This window comes from Misgurnus anguillicaudatus, chromosome 5 (genome assembly GCF_027580225.2).
Source record: "Misgurnus anguillicaudatus chromosome 5, ASM2758022v2, whole genome shotgun sequence".
Taxonomy (NCBI): domain Eukaryota; kingdom Metazoa; phylum Chordata; class Actinopteri; order Cypriniformes; family Cobitidae; genus Misgurnus; species Misgurnus anguillicaudatus.
Window position 1 is genome coordinate 18,032,501 of NC_073341.2, and position 20,626 is coordinate 18,053,126.

Below are 20,626 nucleotides of genomic sequence, written 5' to 3' on the forward strand. Positions count from 1 at the left end.
CGCCCCATGCTCATGGCATAGAGACTTTGATAATTCCCATGTCTCATAAGCTTCAACTAACAAATAACAGCTGTTATTATAAGCAATCCAACCATCCGAGCAGGGCCCTTTGTATTTAAGAAAACACAACAGACATGATTTTTATACTTATGGTAAACAGTGATAACATGGTAAAGATTTTTTTAAGTTAATTTCTGTAAAAATGCAGATTAGCTTCATAAGCTGATAACTGATAAAATCCCCAACGTAATATATTTCACTGTAAAAAATTTGCTGTAATTATGCAGCTGGTTGCCAGTAACTTACTGTAGAAGATAAAGACTGAAAATTTTTCCTGTTTATTTAACTTTGAACAAACTGTTGCCAGTAAACATAAATGTAAAATCTACAGTAAATTACTGGCAGTTTGTTGCCAGTAACACCCAATAATACTGTAATTTCTACAGAATTTTTTTACAGTGTTGTTTATACACTATTTCTCAGTTATTGTACATGGAAAAGCATTAATTTTAAAGTTAATGTCTGAAAAAACTGCAGAACATGATGTAAAATTGCTAAAAAATAGTATTTGTGTTTTATGGAAATTTCTGTAATTTATTGTGCCCGTTTTTATGGATTTTTACATTTAAAATTACAGAAAAAAACTGTATTTTATATTACGAGAAATTTCTGTAATTTATTGTGCTCGTTTTTACTGATTTTTTAAAATGTAAAATTACAGAAAAAAAATATTTTGTATTACAAAACAATCTGTAATTTATTGTGCCAGTTTTTTACAGATTTTTTGAATGTATAATTACAGAAAAAAACTGTGTTTTGTATTACGGATATTTTCTGTAATTTATTGTGCCTGTTTTTTACAGATTTTTTAAAGTGTAAAATTACAGAAAGAAACCATATTTTCTATTACAGAAAATTTCTGTAATTTATTGTGCCTGTATTTAACAGAATTTTTCCGGCACCCCAGCTGCTGGAATTTTACCTTTTTTTACAATAATTTTTACAGTGGCAGCTTCATAAACTAACTGATAAAAGCCGTCATTTACAGGGATTTACCATTCAAAGATAATATTGTTATGCTTTTTTACATTCATTATTTTACACTGTAAAATATTTCTGCAGAAATTGCAGTATTATTGGGTATTACTGGCAACTAGCTGCCAGTAACTTACTGTAGATTTCACATGAATGTTATTTACTGGCAACAGTTTACTTCAAAGTTAAATGAACTTAAAACATTTTCAGTCTTTATCTTCTACAGTAAGTTACTGGCAACCAGTTGCATAATTATAGCAAATTTTTTACAGTGTAGGGTAAAAAGTGTGGGATGTTTATCAATGGTAATATTCTGTACTTTAATTAATTGTGACTGTAAAATAATCTTTGTATGTTTACAATTTATTGTACGTAATTTTAAAAAATGCTAATTTTCTGTAATTTTACGGAATTTGTCTGGAAACTCTGCTGCCACACTTTTACTCGTTTTTTACACAATTTTTTTACAGTGATGCAAGCTGTTTAAACACTGTGCTTAAATGTTTATGATTGTAGAACACTTATTAAAATGTCAAAATCCCCCCCCCCCAAAAAAAACCCCGAAATGGTCCATAGATTGTAGCCTTTTAAAAAAATACTCATTTGCACCTAAAGAGTTCATATTAGTACTTCAAAGTACATATTGTTACCAAATCTATACATATCTTAAATGGTATATGACCTGTAACAGCTAGAAAATACACTAGTCAACATTTGAAGTGGATCAAAACCTTTCCTAAAAGTTTTCTTAAAAACAATATCCAATACCCGTTCTTGTTTTAGGGCAAATTTGATGAATGTTTTTGATCCACTTCAAATGTTGACTAGTTTATTATCCATTTTGTCTGACAGTGTATGTTATTCAAAAGAATATTAAAAAATGTATATAAATTATAGTTGTAATGCTAAATGTTAACATATTATTATATTATTATCTATTATTTTCTTCATCTTGTAGCATGTCATACCTTTGTATTGGAATGGAATAGGTGTTTTTCCATCAGAAAAAAGGCTTTTGTTCTCATCTCTCTGTGGGTTCTTGGAGACTTGAAGATTGTAAATATAATTACCACAAATCAATAATGCATAAAAGTGTGCTAAAATAATTCATTTGGTTTTCATTGGTGTAACTTACAGTTGAGACCTGTTACGATTCCTATTACCAAAAATGACAGAATGAAAAGAACCAAAAACATGGCACATGCCAATTTGCCTAAAGATGACACAAAGAAAATTACTTTATATACACTTTAAATGAAACATGCCATAAAAACATTAACAAATAAGCACTGTATGTTGAGTAAAAAGTAAAGCTTTTATGTACTGCATTTTATAAAGTGATGCTTTTGCCTTTAGAAAAGAAAGGGCATGACGAACAGATTTAAATGCAATGCATTTGTCTCTTCTACATTACTTGCCTTGATTGTAAAAGGGATCCACCCTGTCAGGATATCCCTCTGCATCTTCTGTGTATTTGTTGCCCTGCATTCCTTGATGTCAGCCTATAGATTATGATGACATAAAAAATATTTGCCACTTTCCTGAAACATGTTATAGCAAAACTATACACAAGTACTGTGTCATTGTAAAAATGAATATATCAACATTAAAAGAAGCATTCTGAATTGGAAAACATCTGTTTTAATGTTCAAAACCTAATAAAGAACTTAAAAGAGGATTGTTCAACTTACTGATAAAGTTGTTGCTTTGTGACACACGCAGTTTCCATAGCACAAAGTGGAAAGGGAAGATTTTGTGCAATGGCAGAATGACGCCAGAGGGGTTGGTCCTCTCCCACAAGCCAAACCGAAGCTTTGGGTTTTCTGCCAAAGGCATATTGCAGTGGCCAGAAGTGCATGACAACATAACTATAAAATATACATGTTTTGGTGGCAAGTCAGAAAAACAACTTTCCACAACTTTTACTGTCATCAGTGGGTGTCACAGTTGTGCTTGTTTGTGTCCTTGTGTTTTGGCATCTTATGTATTATTTTGCCTTAGTTTGTTGTTAGTCACCTTAGCTTTTATTGTCACCTCTGTCTTTTAGTTACATTAATCTCTGTCCCCTGGTTTATTTCTATTCCTTTGTCTGTTTTCATTTTGTTTAGTGCGTATGTGTGTATGATTTTAATACATTTTTCTTATTCCTGTGTGTTGTAGTAAAGTACATTTGAACTGTATCATGTGTTTTTTGGATAACAAAATACACCAATAAATGTTTCATGAGGACTTTTAAAAGTTAAATTTGTCTAAATGAAAGCAGAATAGAAATATTAATAAAGTGCTTCCTAAAAAAGATCTAATATACAATGGTTATTTATTGGTGATAAACTTACGGTGGCCGTCAGGGGTCACTGCCTTGCAATGAAAGAAAACACATGCAAATAGAAAAAACACCAGCAAATCAAGAAAACATCTTCATCAGTTTGACAACACATGCGCTGCAGATATCGCAACACATCCAAATACAGAAACGCGTTGCAAATATCACAACACGAACAAAAACAGAAACGCGTTCCAAATCTCACAACACATCCAAATACAGAAACGCGTTGCAAATTCTTACAACACGACCAAAAACAGAAACGCGTTCCAAATCTCACAACACAACGGAAGTGTTTCAGGGGGGGTCACAAAAAGTGATGCACCGGTCTGAGAAGTGTTTTCGGTTTACATTCAATTCGTCCGTGGAGCTTTTGTGAGTTTACATCGATCAAATGTAAGTTTTTCTTGTTTATTTTAATATCCTAATTGCATATTTTTTTAGCCTTTCCATTATTATTAGCCTATAGACTCAAATAACTTGACGAAATACATAATAAACTGTGAAACGTTGTGTTAGCTGGCTTAGTTACACAAATGTCACTAGATAGTGTTCTAGGAGGACAATAAATACCATATTCTTCATTAAAACAAGTAAAAATAACGTGTGTGTGTGTGTACACGTGTGTTTCTATGGGAGGTTTTTGTGCTAATAATAGCTTATTGAACGTCTAACCAAACGTCTTGTGTGTGTGTTTTATTTTCAGGCAGCAAACATACTGTTTATAACTATATACAATAGTGTTAATTCAAGTTGTTTTTCATATTTTATTTACACATTTATCAGTTTCATATCATCTCTTTTATTATGTCTCAAACTTGTTTATTTTATATTGTGTGCTATGTGATTTTACGAATAGTTAACATAATTATTCTGTATTTTGTCTTTTTATTCTTCTAGGAAAGCTAGAGGACCTGTTTTAACATTGAGGGAATCCTGACCAGATGCATAGTGTGATATGGTAGCATGATTTAAATGAACTGCAAGAGCCTGTAGAGAGGGATAATGTCTACTGAGAGGAACACAGTACAGAAAGGAGCCGGTTCCATTGTTAAAATGCCCACTTATACCAAACTGTTTCCACCTACATCCTCTGGCAATACATACAGAAGTGTAAGCTACAGGACGTAAAGATTGAGGAACCGTTTTATCCAGCAGCCCTCAGTGTTCAATATGTCAAAAACATTAATTGACCCCAATATCACTGTCATTATTTTAATCTCTACACAAACATTAGTTTAATACTGCAGGTTTTGATACACATAGTCATAGCGTAGTGGTTAGAGGGTTGGACTTGTAACCCGAAAGTTGCCAGTTCCAGTTTCCGTCTCTGCCGGCAGGTTGCGACTGTGATGTCCTTGAACAAGGCACATTAAACCCAATTGCTCCCCGGGCACTGAAGGAATAGCTGCCCACTGCTCCATGTGTGTTCACCATTTACTGGGATGGGTTAAATGCAGAGGTCAAATTTTTGAGTATGCGCTGCATACTTGGCAAGCATGTCACACTTACACTGCACAGACAACATTATATTGTATAACAGGTTTCTTTCTAGTTTATTATTTTAATGACAACCACAGTTTAATGTAATGTGGCAATAAAAAGGAAGAATGTCATTGTACAGGTATCTATACATATGAAAATAAAGGCTTTAAACTTCAAATGCATTTTTCATTTGCATATTTAAGAGAGAATATTTAAAATAATTTCTTTAATTCCTTTAAAAACACTCTTTCATTTTAGGGAAGAAAAGGAAACAGCAAGATTTATAATCTTAAAATGTAAGTAATTTGATAAAAATAGAAAATAACCTACCAAGGATGATAGAAAAGAAACAGTTTTGTTACTGTATTTGCATATAGCCATGGTATTTGTAGTAAACAAATAGGCAATCAATCAGCTTTACTGCAAGTTTTTTAACAGCATTGTCCTTTACGAGAAGTTCTAAGCAGGAACTAAAAAGAAGTATCAACATTGTAATGATGTTATAGTATTATTCATTCAAATAAAAGTCATACAGTACATGTCAAAGCGATAAGATTGATGTTCTGGTTGTAGTTAGCTTCACTACATTTAAGGTTTAGCTGGTTGAGGTGGCTAAATATGGAGCAGATTCCAGTAAGAAAATCAGGAGAGGAATCTTTGAACAAGATGTTTAATGTCAATCCAATTTATGATTCTTCATATGCAGCTGATATGATATGAAATACAATGCAGTGGTCTACAAAGAATCAAGAGAAATAATTACAAATAATCACCATTCTCAGATTAACATTAACATTGTAAATCTGTATGACCAGATTATCACCTACAAGCATCTAAAACTGTCAGAAGTTGAGCTACAAAACATAAGCTGTTACTAATGAAAAATACAAATTATGGCCCTGATGCTTAACTTTAACTTAAAATTGTGTTACAATTAGAAAACGTGTTATTTGTTATATGTTATGTTGTTTTAAGATAGTAAACAAATGTTTTTTTTTAATGCAATTTAATTTTTATTTAGTTTGCAGTAGAAATCTTGCTCTGGAATAGATACAATGATAGACCAGTCTGACACAAGCCCCAAGCTCAAATTTAAAGCTACCTAACAAAACTCTGGTTAATTTTGGTGCGTTAGTTTGTCAAATGTGAAAAGGAAGGCAGTGGTGTTCCTCTCAGTAGACTTTATCCCTCTCTACAGGCTCTTGCAGTTAATTTCTATCATGCTACCATATCACACTGCATCTGCTCAGGATGCTCTCAATGTAATAGCAGGTCCTTTAGCTTTCCTAGAAGAATAAAAAGACAAAATACAGAATAATTATGTTAACTATTCGTAAAATCACATAGCACACAATATAAATTAAACAAGTTTCAGACATTTATAAAAGAGATTATATAAAACTGATAAATGTGTAAATAAAATATGAAAAACAACTTGAATTAACACTATTATATATAGTTATAAACAGTATGTTTGCTGCCTGAAAATAAAACACACACACACAAGACGTTTGGTTAGACATTCAATAAGCTATTATTAGCACAAAAACCTCCCATAGAAACACACGTGTACACACACACACACACACGTTATTTTTACTTGTTTTAATGAAGAATGTGGTATTTATTGTCCTCTTAGAACACTATCTAGTGACATTTGTGTAACTAAGCCAGCTAACACAACGTTTCACAGTTTATTATGTATTTCGTCAAGTTATTTGAGTCTATAGGCTAATAATAATAGAAAGGCTAAAAAAATATGCAATTAGGATATTAAAATAAACAAGAAAAACTTACATTTGATCGATGTAAACTCACAAAAGCTCCACGGACGAATTGAATGTAAACCGAAAACACTTCTCAGACCGGTGCATCACTTTTTGTGACCCCCCTGAAACACTTCCGTTGTGTTGTGAGATTTGGAACGCGTTTCTGTATTTGGATGTGTTGTGAGATTTGGAACGCGTTTCTTTTTTTGGTCGTGTTGTGATATTTGCAACGCGTTTCTGTATTTGGATGTGTTGCGATATCTGCAGCGCATGTGTTGTCAAACTGATGAAGATGTTTTCTTGATTTGCTGGTGTTTTTTCTATTTGCATGTGTTTTCTTTCATTGCAAGGCAGTGACCCCTGACGGCCACCGTATTAACTTCACAGAATTCTAGATTTATCTGAAAACATAACATAAATGTTTTTCTTTTCAAGTTTAGATACTTAGAAAAGCTAAGCACACATTATTTACAGTGTGTTTATATTATTCATCACACATAAATAATAGCATATTCATACTTCTAATACTATACAGCTCTACTTGATTCTGATTGGTCAGTCAGTCGTGACATTAGCTTAATGTATCGTAATGTTTAAGCGTAATGTTTAATGGATTTGTCACAAATTAGATAATAAAATGTCGTTTATTTGCCGATTGGTGCCGTTAGTGTACCTCCGTGTCAGTAGGTGGCAGTGGCGTCGGTTTCCGGCACAAACGTCCGCCTTAAAGCTTCTTCCGCCTCTGATGTTCCAGTGCATCCGTAAAGATGGCGACGATCGGACGTCTGTCTCAGAAGCTCTTCAAGTCCGCTGTTGTGACCCAGAGCCGTCAGCTCTCTGCTGTAGCTCACGGCGAGCAAGCAGGTCAGATACTGTATTTGAATAACCTAAAACACGCTGTATCATAGAGCCTTATCGTTGAAAATACCTATAACTCTTCTCTTTGACCTTGTGGTTATGGAGCTGATCGGAAGGGTTGTTTAATGTAACGTTAGAGGTTTAGTAAACATATGACTCCATACAGCAGTTATTTAATTAATTTATACTGTAAGATGACAATAATTTAGTGTGTGACTTCTGAATATACATGTGAAATAGTTAAAGTGGTTAATCGACTATGCGGCTACCTATGCGAGTTCGTCACGTCTAACGTTACTAAATGTCTGACACGTGTAAAAAAGTTTTGTTTTTATTTTTCTGTTTCATGTATATTTAGCCAAGACATGGAAGATATTGTCGTTCGTGGTGGCTCTGCCTGGAGTGGCTGTGTGTATGGTGAATATGTATCTGCGCTCTCAGCAGCACAGCCATGAACAACCTGAGTTCATTCCCTACAGCCATCTGCGCATCCGCAGCAAGGTATAAAAATGAAAGAATCACCAATGTTTCTTTCTTTATCCATTGCTCATTTTAAATTGTAAAATGCATTTGCAGATGCTATTATCCAAAACGACTTGTAGTACATTACAATGTATATTTATCACTGTTTTCTGGGACTCCAACCCATGACCTTTTGCACTGCTAACTAAATGCTCTGCCAATTGAATGAATGTTCAGTGTAATGCACAGGGTTTGTAAAACTACTCTTGTATGTTTGCATGTAACTGATGTACAGATGTACAATAGTGTTTTATTACATATAATTTTGATTTACAGGATCAAATGCACAACAATGTCAACATGTTGTCACAAGTATATATTTAGTTTAAAAGGCTTGATTTGAAATAATGGATTTCTAAGACATTTTGAAGAAATAATGTTTAAAATAAAATCAAGTTGTTGGAAAGCTGCTAGTTTGTTCTGACTTTGAAAGTCTTTGCACGTAAGTGAGATCTGAAGGCCTTCAAAAATGGAGGCTACGACATAACACATGGTCACTTAGCTGCAATGCATTTAAGAGCAATACAGTTATATATGGGTAAAAAAACCTATACTGGTACAAAATCTGGTACACGCCGACCTTTCAGTTGTAATATACAATTTTAAATGTATATTAAAATTCAAATGCAAAATAAAATCTGGACTTTTGCAGGGTTGCCAGGTTTTCACAGCTAAACCTGCCAAATTGCTATTCAAAACTTACCCAGAGTGTTTTGAGGAGGGTGTGGCAGTGTTCATCTGCTAAAATTTGCAATGCATGGGTTACATATAACATTATTAGGGTCACTTCAATGAAAAGCAAATCATGACGGGACCATTGCCTGTTAAAAATAAATGGACGTAGTGTCCGTTACCCAGATTTGTGAAAGGCTTTTATGAAGCCAATAGTTGACGGTGCCTGCTGTCGCCATCTTGGCCGTGCATCATTCGTGGATAACCGAAAATGGGTAAAGAGGTGGGACGTGGGTGAAGCTAAGGTGGCTGATTGCTGAAACCAAGCCAGCCTAGCTCGACGGTAGTGACAGCATTGGCAGTTCACTTGTCACTCAAGTGCCCACGCCCTTAATTATGCATAATGATAATGGTTAATATAATTTAAACTGACCAATTACAATAAAAAAATGTACCCCACTCACATTTGTCATGAAGGGCAAAATTAGCTATATGGGGAGATTTTATTACCCAGTTATGACAAGTTTAACAGCAGATAGTACTGGTATCACTAGTATTGGTGATATTGATTAATTGTCAGTTTTACCAACAGGCCTTAACCGGTACTTTGTTTTGATCAGTGTGTTACAGGTATTGGTTAACCAATTTAAGTTTCGGAAGCATTGTTTGTATGGTGATTATAATGCTAATATAATAGTTAATTAATGTTTATCATGTATTGACAACAAATGAGATGTACACACATATTTTTTTCCATTCTTCCCGTTCTTTTATTTTATGCAGTATTTATTCAAAATTCATCAAAGTAGTGATGATTCATTCACACAGGGCCATTAGCAAGGCTACATCAGTGTCTGGCTACATATTGAAAAGCGTTCCTGTAGCTTGATTGATAAAGTATTGCATTAGCAACCCAAATATCATGGGTTCGATCCAGGGAGCACACTTACTGATAACGTGTACAGCTTTGAATGCACTGCAAGTCGTTTTGGATTAAACCGTCTACCCCAACCTGAGATTTGGAGCATCACAGTGTGGTTTTATTTCATGTTCATGTAGGATGATCTTGTGTAGAAAATCACAAACAATGACTTTAGCTGGGTTTACACAAACTGGGTCACAATTTATTTTGATTTTGTCCCTTTAAACTCTACATTATTGTTTTGAAATAATGTAATCATATAAGTGTTAAATAAAATGTAAAATGTGTGTTGTTTTCATAGTCAAACAATAAATTAACGCCTCTCTTTCTCTCTCTCCTTCTCACTAACACGCTGTCTCTTCAGCGTTTCCCATGGGGTGATGGCAACAAGTCGCTCTTCCATAATCCCCATGCCAACCCTCTCCCTGATGGCTATGAGCATCACGATGAGTAAAGGGTGTTAGGAACGTACCCTGATCTACCTTACAGGGACCACAGGCCTGGACCACTCCTCAGTTTTATTCAGTTTACGTGACGTCTCTTCAGTATGTTGAGCTTACCTCTGTGCTGCACACGCTTTGTGTGAAAGCACCTTATTGGAAAGAGTTACATCTACTCCTGGACCATTAAATCACAATGTCTGCTTAAACTTACCTGAAAATAAAAATCTATTCTTTAACTTATAAAACGTGTTCAGATTGTGTCTCATTTCAAGGGAGTGAATGATAAAATATCACACTGTACAAAACTTTTCTTTTACTAATGTTTTGTTGTAAATACTTATAATTTTCAATATCTTAAGTACACAATTATATTTGAAATGTGCATTTCTCGAACGCCACCACCGAAACTCGAAGCTTAAAAGAGAAACATCAAGTTTGTCCCTACATGCTTGCCATACTGTCAAGTCTCTCTCACATGACTTTCCACTTGTGACTCGCATTCCTGACCAAAAATGCAGTTTGATATGAATAGTTTACAGTCAATATACTATGAATATATGGGTAGTCGTGACATTGTGTAAGCTGTATTTAGCGAAACTAAGTAAGTTAACTGATGCGGTGTGATTCAGTAATTCGGTTAAACTTCAATGCCACACGCGTGAATTTCCTGTGCTCTGCGTTGCGCAAGTTAACAACGGTGAGTGTAAAAATTTGTGTAGCACTTTGGCAGCAACACTTGTTGAGGTATGAGTAACAACGCGCAGGTGATGTATACAAAAACCTAAACATTAAGGTCTTAGTGCACGCCAGTTAGCGGGCGCAAATATTTGTTTGCAATTGTTTGGTAACACACTTAATGTTTACAACGAGCAACATAGCTGCAAATGCCCTTATATGGTCTACGTTACAACAAATAGATATTTGTTTCCTGATGAATTCAATAGTTAGAACAGGTAGTTACTGTTGTACTTCGTGTTTCTTATTATATCTCTCTTAGTGTAGAAGGCTTAAATAATGGTTTTAATTATTTTAAAATGATAAATGTTTATTAATAAAAAACATATATTGTCATGATGCAGTATTATTAAAAAAAAAAAAACAGTAAATGATAACGTTAGATGTGGTATTATTGTAAATGATGGAAGGTTACAAGTTCATGTGCTTTCTTAACAGATCACCACCAATGGCTGAAACAAATGCTGTAAATGATTCAAGACGGTGAGTGTAAAATAATGTTTATTAGTTTAAAACCCCTTAACTGCCCCCCTTCCCAAAAAAGTTGATGTGCACCTTCAAATGAATACAACACTGGCATTTTTTGGTCTAATCTTGGTCTTGTTTTAAAGAAGAAACTTTAAAGTTTAATAATGGATGTGAAAATCTTAAAAAGAAAAAAACTGTTATAGCACATATATACATGAAATAACAGATTCATTTTATTAATAAAAGTATACAAATGTAAATGTTTCACAACAGAAATGCTGTAAAAATTAAGTCATAAGTCCCAAATAGTTGTGATCCAAATTTCAAGTTAACCCCTTCAGACCCTGCGTCCACTGGAATGGACATCACATGTTTTGTGGTTCAAACCAATAGAAAATGATCAACCAAACTGAACAACAGCTCTGAAGAGGTTAAAATCACACAAAATTAGTCGTCACTTTTTTGTGTTTTTACCAAAAAAAGCCACTAGGTGTCATTTGTTTGCTGCATACTCTTGTCACAAATTAAAAAAATACTTTCACTGCATTATTATGACTGCAGACTGCTTATAATAATTTTGAAATATTACAACGACATTCTTAAAGCTTTTCAATGATACACAGTTGGTCAACATTTTTGAAGATTTATAATAGGATATAATGTTATGAATATATAATAATTAATATGCATTCCTATGGGGGGAGTCATGTAACAGTTTTTTGTCACTACGTAATTTCTATCATCAGATCACTTTGAAATATGTAAACTACGTTCTGAGAGCTTTTCAGTGATGTATAGTTTCTCATGATTAGATTTTAGAAAATGACTCTTACTATGTCATTTTTATTAATGATGATCAAAGCTGAAAACTACACTCTTAGATCTTTTCAACAATATATAATTTCTCCATGATTAGATAAGAATTCACATGCAAAAAATAAAGTAAAAATAGGCGTCTCGCTGGCAGAACAGTGACAGGATTATCAATGTTTTGAGGCACACTCTTTTAATAAGTAAATCGCTTACTCTCACTACATAATTATTTCATAAAACACTGCTGAGATATGTTTTCTAGAGCCTTAGACCTTTCCAACGATATATAGTTTTGTCATGATTAAATAAAAATTTACATCCAAAAAATTATGTAAACTTATGTAAGACTGTCGTTTGAAACAAAAGTTCACAGGCTTTCCTCAAAGAATTGCAGTTATTCATAGAAATTACTTATTTGATTTCCATCCATCGAAAAACACATTTTTGATTTAAGTAAATACATGCATGGATGCATTATTTAAAAAAAAATATATATATAATAAAACATGTTTGTTTGAACTTATCAGTCACTTTGTTGGTGTAAATGTGAACTACCACTCATCTTTTTTTGTCGTTTTCCAGATGCCTTTTCTTCTTCCTCTATGACAGTTCAAAGGTGCAAGAGGAAGGAGACCAGACCAAAGATGGCATATACTACTTTTATCCTGAAGATGTAATGAAAATCATTTGGAGACTGTTGAGAAAGCATTTCATTTATTCTTGACAATGGAAATCTGACAATCAAAACATTATAAAATAGGATATTTTACAGGAAAACTCTTGTAATTCTTTATAGTGTAACGTTTTATTATTGTAGATTAGACATTAAGGACATGAAAGTGTCTCTGTGTTGTACAGACACCAGCAGACCAACAGGATCTCCTCTGCGGACAGCTGGCCGGTGTGTGTCGTTGTGTGTCCGAGCTGTCCACATCTCCTGTACGCCTGCTGCGTCTGCGCAAGAGCAAATATGCAGTTCGCATGAAGGATAAGTTTATTTGGGTAGGAGAAATTCCTGCTATTGGTCATAAACTTATAAATTTGTTTAGTTTTTAATTCTGGTTATACTTGTTTGAATGGTGACCTTTTTCTGGTTGTCAGGCTTTAAGCTGTGTCGGAAACATTCCAGATGTGAGTGTATGTGACTTTTTAGATCAGCTGATCAATCTATTCTGTTTTTACAATGGACCGGTGCGTCAAAGCTACCAGGTATTGAAATCAAAGCTACTACTACTACTACACTGTTGTAGTCACTGAATATGAAAGTGTTTCTTAGCCAAAAGATTTTGTATTATTTCCACAGTTATACAGTAAGGTGGAGTTGGCATCAAGATGGGCCAAATACCTCTGTCACCTGCAGGGCGGCTCCACTGAGCTGCACAATATATTTAGCTGCTTGAAGACTGTTGATTCTTTAAATGTAAGTAAAAATTTTTGGAATAAGTCTTTAAAACCCTGTCTGTGAAATACAGGCTAAAGTCTCATCATCTAACTATGTGAAAAGAAGCATAAAGGTTCATTTTCCTCATTGATTTCAATCTTTGCTATGACCTTATTTGCTTAATATTGAAGATATCAAGATAATATTTTCACAGAATGTTCTTTATATTATATTATGAATTTATGCCGAACACAGTAATTCATAAAAACATTACTTTTCACAGACTGAGTCACATTTATTTGCCTTCAGGCGTGACGTTTATTTTTTATGTCCGGATGGATAAATTAAATGTAAAAGGGTTAAAATTTCAAAATAAATTTGCAGATTACTTGTATTCTCTTTTTTGAGGACCAAGTCTAAATTTCCGGTTTTCATTTAATTTTGAAAGAATATTTGGCAGATAATTGCAAAAATGTCAATGTGGTGTAACCGGTCTGTGTCAATTGGTGTAACTAGTATTTTTTTATTAATATATATTTATAAAAATGTGGAATAAAATATAATCATCTACTTTATTGTAATATGATTTTTTTACATACATTTTTACATATGTCAAAGATTTTTTTGAAAACAGCGCTGTTGTCAGCATATGTCAGGAAAAATATTACAAAAACACATAAAAATTTACATATAGAAATAACTAATAAGATGATATTTTAAAATTATTATAATTTTTTTTATGATTACGCTTACATGCCATCAAGGTGGATAAAATATTTAATATTTCTAATTTTTTGGCGCAATTGGCGGTTACACCATTTGACATTTTCAGGTCCATTCAGTCTTAACTTTCATAAAAATTGTGCAAATGTAATTTTTTTTATTGCATAAAATTAATTGTGCATTGAAATAAACCTGATGCATGCTTTTTAAAAAGTTTTTTTTTCTCATCTTGCCAAACCGTTTTTGTCACTGACTCTCAGTCAGCCTAGAATTTTGCAATTAGGTTTTATAAGATTTTTGTGAATTTTGTGTTTTTAGCTTGTTTTGTTTGCACAGTTTTAACAAAATTGAACCAAACTCTATTCATTCAATTCATTTTTAGATTGATCCTCTGCTGCTGTTGAAAGCTGCGCTTATTCTACAGGCATGTCAGCGATGCCCTCTCGTGTTAGCAGGCTGTATCCTGTACAGGGGCAGGTGAGATATTATATTCAAGTTTTAAAGGGACAATTCAGAATATATAATATACATATAGATGCATTTGGAAGACTTTGTATGCTTTTATTGTAAAACACTATCAGGCCGTAAATGTGACCCTAGACCACAAAACTGGTCTTAGTAGCATGGTTGTATTTGTAGCAATAGCCAAAAATGCACTGTATGGGTCAAAATTGTTGATATTTCTTTTATGCCGAAACCCATTAAGATATTATGTAAAGATCATGTTCCATGAATCATGATATATTGTAAATTTCCTACCAGAAAAATATAAAAATTTTATTTTTATGAATGGATATTAGTCATCAAAATAAATTCATTTGAACATCTTTTATATTTTGCACTCTCAGATTCCAGATTTTTAAATATTGTCTTATGCTAACAAACCACGCATCCATGGAAAGCTTATTTATTTAATATTTAGATTATGTATAAAACTCAATTTCTAAAATTGACCCATATGTCCAATTGCTGACACAAATGTCTTATTGACGTGTCTTAACCATTCCTGTAGTTCAGTTGGTAATGCATTTTGTTAGCGATGCAAAGGTTGTGGGTTCGATTATCAGGGAACACGCATACTAATAAAAAATGAGTGCACTGTAAGTCACTTTGCCAAATGCATGAATCATTTGTGGGTTGTTCAGGGTGGTGAGTACTCAGATGCCTCCTGACCTGACAGTGAAGGTGATGGTGTACGAGACAGAAACTTACAGCCAGGTACAATCATACACACAGAAGATCATTACATTCACAGACACCTGAGGAATGAGTATGAGAGCGAGCTACACAAGCATGTTCTTCTTGTTTATCTATTACTACAGGACCACAGGGTGACAGCCAATGGCCTGAGCTCATCTGTGGCCACACCCAACTCAGTCACAGTAACTGCACATGTGTTTCTGACGACTACTGAACTGCACATGCTGCGCTGCTCCCCAGTGGATAGAGCATGCAGGTACATCCAAAAAAAGTATGCACGATGCTAGGGTGTTGCTAAGGTTTTCATGCTAGGTGTTGCTTCAAAAGTCATAAGTTCAACGTTAAAATAAACAGCATTCATTGTTAAAAATGTATTCCTTTTTTTCCTGTCCTATGTATTATTTTTAGGTCTCATTGCACTCAACCTCCATGCCAATCTAGAAAGTCCCGCCTCCTGTCACGCACTTTATCTGACATCCGGACCGTAGATACAGACTCACCAAACCTAGAACCCACCCAGTGTCCCTCAATCTCCGATCAGACTACGTCATCCTCTCCCCGCTCCTCTCTTTCTGATGAGATGTGTTTTAGCCCCTCCCCCTCAGTGCTAAACACCCCCCTTCACTCCAGCCTTATGAACCAATCAGAATATTTCACTCCAGAGTTACATGACCAATACACGCCGAATGGCACAAACTTGTCCAAGGAACAATGTTTAATAGAAAGTTTGAATACAAATGATAAAAGAGATATAGATGAGAATCTGGAGACAGGAAGTTTACACTCATGGACCAAAATGAAAAGTGAAGTTGTACATTTAGATCAGGATCTTGGTGAAAATGACAAAGCCCTTAAAAATGGTTATCAGTTGCAGTCGAATTGCCTTGAAAATCATTCAGACGTCTCTTACCATGACAACCAGATTGACAGGACAGAAGGACAGCGATTGGACGCTCACAATCATGTGACCAATAGAAACGACGATACAGATACAGAGAAAGAGGCAAGAGAAAAGAGTGAGCAAGTAGAAAAGTCAAAACAAAGGCATATGGAGAATGACTCCCCATCACATGAGACCCTTGCAGACCCTTCTCTGGTGCGCACAATATTGTACCAGCATAGAGTCAGAGGTCTTGTCCTTGCACTTTTGGTGGAGACGGAATTCAACACGGATGCCACCGCCAGGGAGGAAGTGGTGAGAATCTTGTGGTTGCATATGATTTTGTAAATCTAAAGGAATTCATTGGTCAAAAAAATATTGGCGACAGAACGACACATTTGAATGAAATCTATGAAGTCTTGTTTCTACTGTTATTGCAGTATAACAGCAGTTTGGCATCTCTGAATGGGCTTGAAGCTCATCTGAGGAATACCTCACCCTGGACCCCCAGCAAACCTGAACCCTACACCTTCGCCCACTATGACTGCATTCAAAACACACTTACTAGTGAGTGAAATACCCAGACACATATAAACAGTATCCCACTTCATTACTTACATTAGCATTTAAATTTATCTATAGACGGTTTCAGCAGTAACAACATAAACACGCGGCCTTCGTGGACATCACGTAACTTTCAGTAAACTCTGCGAAGAATAAATAACAGCAAAGTCCTTTTAAAGTAGTTTATTTATATAACAAGCTTATCGCGTCACCGCACTTGCGCCCGATGAAGCGGTCTATAAAATGCACTGCAGAGTTGATAATGTACTTTCCCGAATAACACCTACTTATTATTAAAGGAATATTCAATTTTCTTAAAAGAAAAATCCAGATAATTTGCTCACCACCGTGTCATCCAAAATGTTGATGTCTTCAGTCGAGAAGAAATTATGTTTTTTGAGGAGGGCATTGCAGGATTTTTCTAATTTTGATGGACTTTAATAGAGCCCAACATTTAATACTTAACACTTGACAGTTTTTTTCAACGGAGTTTCAAAGGACTCTAAATGATCCCAAACGAGGCATAAGGGTCTTATCTAGCGAAACGATTGTCATTTTTGAAAATAAAAATAAAAAATATATACTTTTAAACCACAACTTTTCGTCTAGGTCTGGTCCAGCGCGACCTAACGTAAATGCGTAGTGACGTAGGGAGGTCACGTGTTACATATATAAAACGCACATTTGCGGACCATTTTAAACAATAAACTGCCACAAAGACATTAATTAGTATCAGTTGACATACAACAACGTAGGAACGGTCCTCTTTAAAGACGCTTGTAAACACTGGGGCGGAGTTTCGTGTTCGTCCTCTGTGACCTCTTGACGTCATGACGTATTGCGTGGGGTCAGCTGGCGCATCACTACCGGATCTACATGACGAGAAGTTGTGCTTTAAAAGTGTATATTTGTTATTTTTATTGTCAAAAATGACAATCGTTTTGCTAGATAAGACCCTTATGCCTCGTTTGGGATTGTTTATAGACCTTTGAAACTCCGTTGAAAAAAACTGTTAAGTGTTGAGTTAAGTATTAAATGTTGGGCTCTATTAAAGTCCATTAAAATGAGAAAAATCCTGCAATGTTTTCCTCAAAAAACATAATTTCTTCTCGACTGAACAAAGAAAGACATCAACATTTTGGATGACATGGTGGTGAGTAAATTATCTGGATTTTTCTTTTAAGAAAATGGACTAATCCTTTAACAGTGGAAGGTAGCATACATCGTTCAAAGATATGATGCATACTACAAGCTATTGGCTAAGGGGAACCTTATTTTGGCCATCCTACAATTGCACTGTTCAGGCCAGTTCATGACTTCAAGATCATATTCAGAAATGCACATGTACATTAAGATTACAAGCAAGCTGGATATTTAGTTGTGGTTTTGATCGATTTAGCCTAAATACATTTACAGGACAAGGAAATGCATTACACTGATACTAGGATTAGTCATCCACTCAGACTATGTTTTTTGCTTTTTAAAGGTGCAGTGTGTACATTTTAGCGGCATCTAGAGGTAAGGTTGGAAATTGCAACCAATGGCTCAGTCCACTGCTCACCCCTGGCTTTTGAAACGCATAGAGAAGCTACAGTAGCTGCCACCAGACAAACATGTTATCTTCGGAGACAAATTTGTAAAAACTTTGTCCATTAAGGGCTTCTGTAGAAACATGGCAGCACAAAATGGCGACTTCCATGTAAGGGGACCCTCAGTATGTAGATAAAAACATCTCATTCTAAAGTAATAAAAACTTAACAGTTCATTATGAAAGGTCTTTATACACCTCTGATAATATAGTTTTGTATTTTATTTACCTTTTCTGTCAAGAGATCCTTCTATAAACTACATACTGCACCTTTAAGATGAAATATTGCCAACATTAGCTTTGTATGTTATGAGTATGTCCTAAATATAGTTTCTTGCTATTATCTGATATTATTGTTGTTTTATACTGTAGCTAATGTGTGCGGACGCTCCGCTGGACCCCAGGATCGTGCATTTGTGAGGGCCACTGCACTGCTCCATTCCCATTTTTCAGAAACAGACACTCTACAAGAGGCCATTGTCAGGTTAAAGAGTTTTCATTTAAAGTGTACATTGTCGATTTTATACACGTCACATTTTCTGTTTGATGCATTCTTTAATGCCTCTGCATTTTTAAATTAAATTTGATGATCAGTTAGTTCAAGGCACCTTAAACACTGTGGTGATTATTATGTGTGTACATTGAATTACAGGAGTGCTAGTTCGGCAGTGTATGGGACTCGAAGCGCTGCCCAGGAAACGTATTTTCTCCAGCAAGGAACACCAGTCAGAAACTCCGGAAGTCCTGATGCCCAGGACAGCGCTTTCTCTCTACCCAAAAAAGCTCGCCAACGACTGCTTAAACATGGAGTTAACCTGCTTTAACTGAAGTCCGCATACTGATCTTAACACTGTATTTATGTATCTCATATTGCTCAGAATGTGATTAAAGGAATACTGCACCCAAACTGATTTTTTACTTACCAATGTCATTCCAAGGCAGTATGATTTTCTTTTGTGGAACACAGCTGTGTCCCAATTCGAAGGATGAGACGTACATGCTATATGATTTATGCTTAGGACGCATTATAACAACGAATAAAAGCTGTGCCAATTCGAAATGAATCCAAAATTCGTCTTTTAAACTGCTAAGGAGAGAACAAATGGATCCTTTACAGCTGAGGCTATCTCAAGATTAATTGCCCGCCTGTAACGGCTGATAAATAATGTATTTAGCAGAAAAAAGTTTCTTGTCACTATTTTATTATTATAAGTTATGTTTGGTATTAATATTATTCTGTGTATGTTGCGTTTGGTTAGTTTAATTTACATCAACGTGTCATATTTTCTCAAAATTAATATTTTTTTGGTATTTTAATCGGTCAGAAACGTCTCCGCTGTGTCCCGCTGACAGGCGCGGTGTGCGCGTGCAGCATGTGACGCACATTATGGATCCTCTGAAGGCTAGACCTTCTGTGGACTTCGGAGGCTGCGACCTTTAAAGACCGAGTGCTCGCCTTCTGAGGTCACGTCCTTAGAATGTCACAGCTTTCGAATTGGGACAGCTAATAAATGTTTCTTTTTCTCTTTTTTTTAAATAAATGACTTGGTTCTTTATCGTATGATAAAATGAATGTAGGGTGACTAAAGCACGAGGACGTTCATTATATTTCAAATCATCTAATTTAAAGCAGACATGTCATCAAAGTGAGATTAATATTTTTATAGAATTGTTGATCCAGTTTACAAAACTGACCTAAATCATGTTTTATCAAATTAGACTGATCTGGTTCTCGGGATGACAGAGGAAACATAGTCATGGGTTTATATTTACTTTCTTAAAATATTCCTAAATGCTATGTTTTTTGCAATCTGCTGCTATTCATTCATTTCATATAGGATACAGAAATAACTAAAAGTATACGTGACACCTCAGAGGGTCTACTGTAATCCTTTGCTGTTAAATCTGATTATTAAAATACACTTAACAGAGGTCAGGATGTAAAAGTGGTGTAGACATTTCAGTATTACAGTTCAAATATTATTTTTAAATAGACCAACATTATTGCTGAATAAGAATAAACTTTATTTTGCAAATCTTTCTAAATGGTTGAGACATGTTGAATAAATAAGTAAATAAATAAATATATATAATTTGAACAATGTACAGATGCCATTGCAATCAGATAGAAAATACCACATAGTATTACTTTCAAGTTCAAGTTCAAGTTCCTTTATTTTATACCCTTAGGTAAATTAGGTTTCAGTGGCAAGTTCACAGTTCCTCACACAAAAAAAAATAAAAA

At 34.7% G+C, this 20,626-nt stretch overlaps 3 protein-coding genes and 1 long non-coding RNA gene across 7 annotated transcripts in view; 3 read left to right on the forward strand and 1 right to left on the reverse strand.

Annotated features, from left to right (window-relative positions):
• Positions 1 to 7,412, reverse strand: part of LOC129414270 (early activation antigen CD69) — a 9,753-nt gene extending 2,341 nt beyond the window's left edge. Inside the window, exons 1-5 of one of the 2 annotated variants that reach the window (XM_073867653.1) lie at positions 7,286 to 7,412; positions 2,454 to 2,858; positions 2,171 to 2,248; positions 2,004 to 2,081; positions 1 to 107 (exon numbers count right to left, since the gene is read on the reverse strand). The exon at positions 1 to 107 is cut by the window's left edge and continues 33 nt beyond it. In XM_073867653.1, coding sequence (XP_073723754.1) covers positions 1 to 107; positions 2,004 to 2,081; positions 2,171 to 2,248; positions 2,454 to 2,523 — 333 coding nt within the window. In that variant the 5' untranslated portion in view covers positions 2,524 to 2,858; positions 7,286 to 7,412. Of the gene's footprint in view, positions 108 to 2,003; positions 2,082 to 2,170; positions 2,249 to 2,453; positions 3,121 to 7,285 lie in introns of those variants that run through there. The other variant, XM_073867652.1, reaches the window with a different exon arrangement.
• On the forward strand, positions 3,366 to 5,021 carry LOC129441778 (uncharacterized). Its single transcript, XR_008643669.2, has 2 exons — positions 3,366 to 3,754; positions 4,259 to 5,021. It is a non-coding gene; the product is annotated as an uncharacterized lncRNA (long non-coding RNA).
• Positions 7,317 to 10,274, forward strand: cox6a1 (cytochrome c oxidase subunit 6A1). The gene is made up of 3 exons (XM_055168272.2): positions 7,317 to 7,476; positions 7,829 to 7,971; positions 9,951 to 10,274. The coding sequence occupies exons 1-3, from the start codon at positions 7,380 to 7,382 to the stop codon at positions 10,038 to 10,040; spliced, it is 330 nt and encodes a 109-aa protein (XP_055024247.1). The 5' UTR covers positions 7,317 to 7,379; the 3' UTR covers positions 10,041 to 10,274.
• Positions 10,275 to 10,458: 184 nt separating this feature from the next.
• Positions 10,459 to 19,288, forward strand: hps4 (HPS4 biogenesis of lysosomal organelles complex 3 subunit 2). Of its 3 annotated transcripts, none has more exons than XM_055168259.2 (13): positions 10,459 to 10,726; positions 11,203 to 11,247; positions 12,628 to 12,718; positions 12,904 to 13,047; positions 13,147 to 13,254; positions 13,349 to 13,465; positions 14,532 to 14,626; positions 15,295 to 15,367; positions 15,472 to 15,620; positions 15,758 to 16,544; positions 16,670 to 16,796; positions 18,754 to 18,865; positions 19,034 to 19,288. In XM_055168259.2, exons 2-13 carry the CDS (start codon positions 11,213 to 11,215, stop codon positions 19,203 to 19,205), a joined length of 2,010 nt encoding a protein of 669 aa, XP_055024234.2. In that variant the 5' UTR covers positions 10,459 to 10,726; positions 11,203 to 11,212; the 3' UTR covers positions 19,206 to 19,288. The 3 variants fall into 3 exon arrangements, with proteins under 3 accessions (XP_055024234.2, XP_073723752.1, XP_055024235.2); XM_073867651.1 differs by having other exon boundaries at positions 10,460 to 10,726; positions 15,472 to 15,605; XM_055168260.2 differs by lacking the exon at positions 10,459 to 10,726 and adding an exon at positions 10,756 to 10,793.
• Positions 19,289 to 20,626: the final 1,338 nt, after the last annotated feature.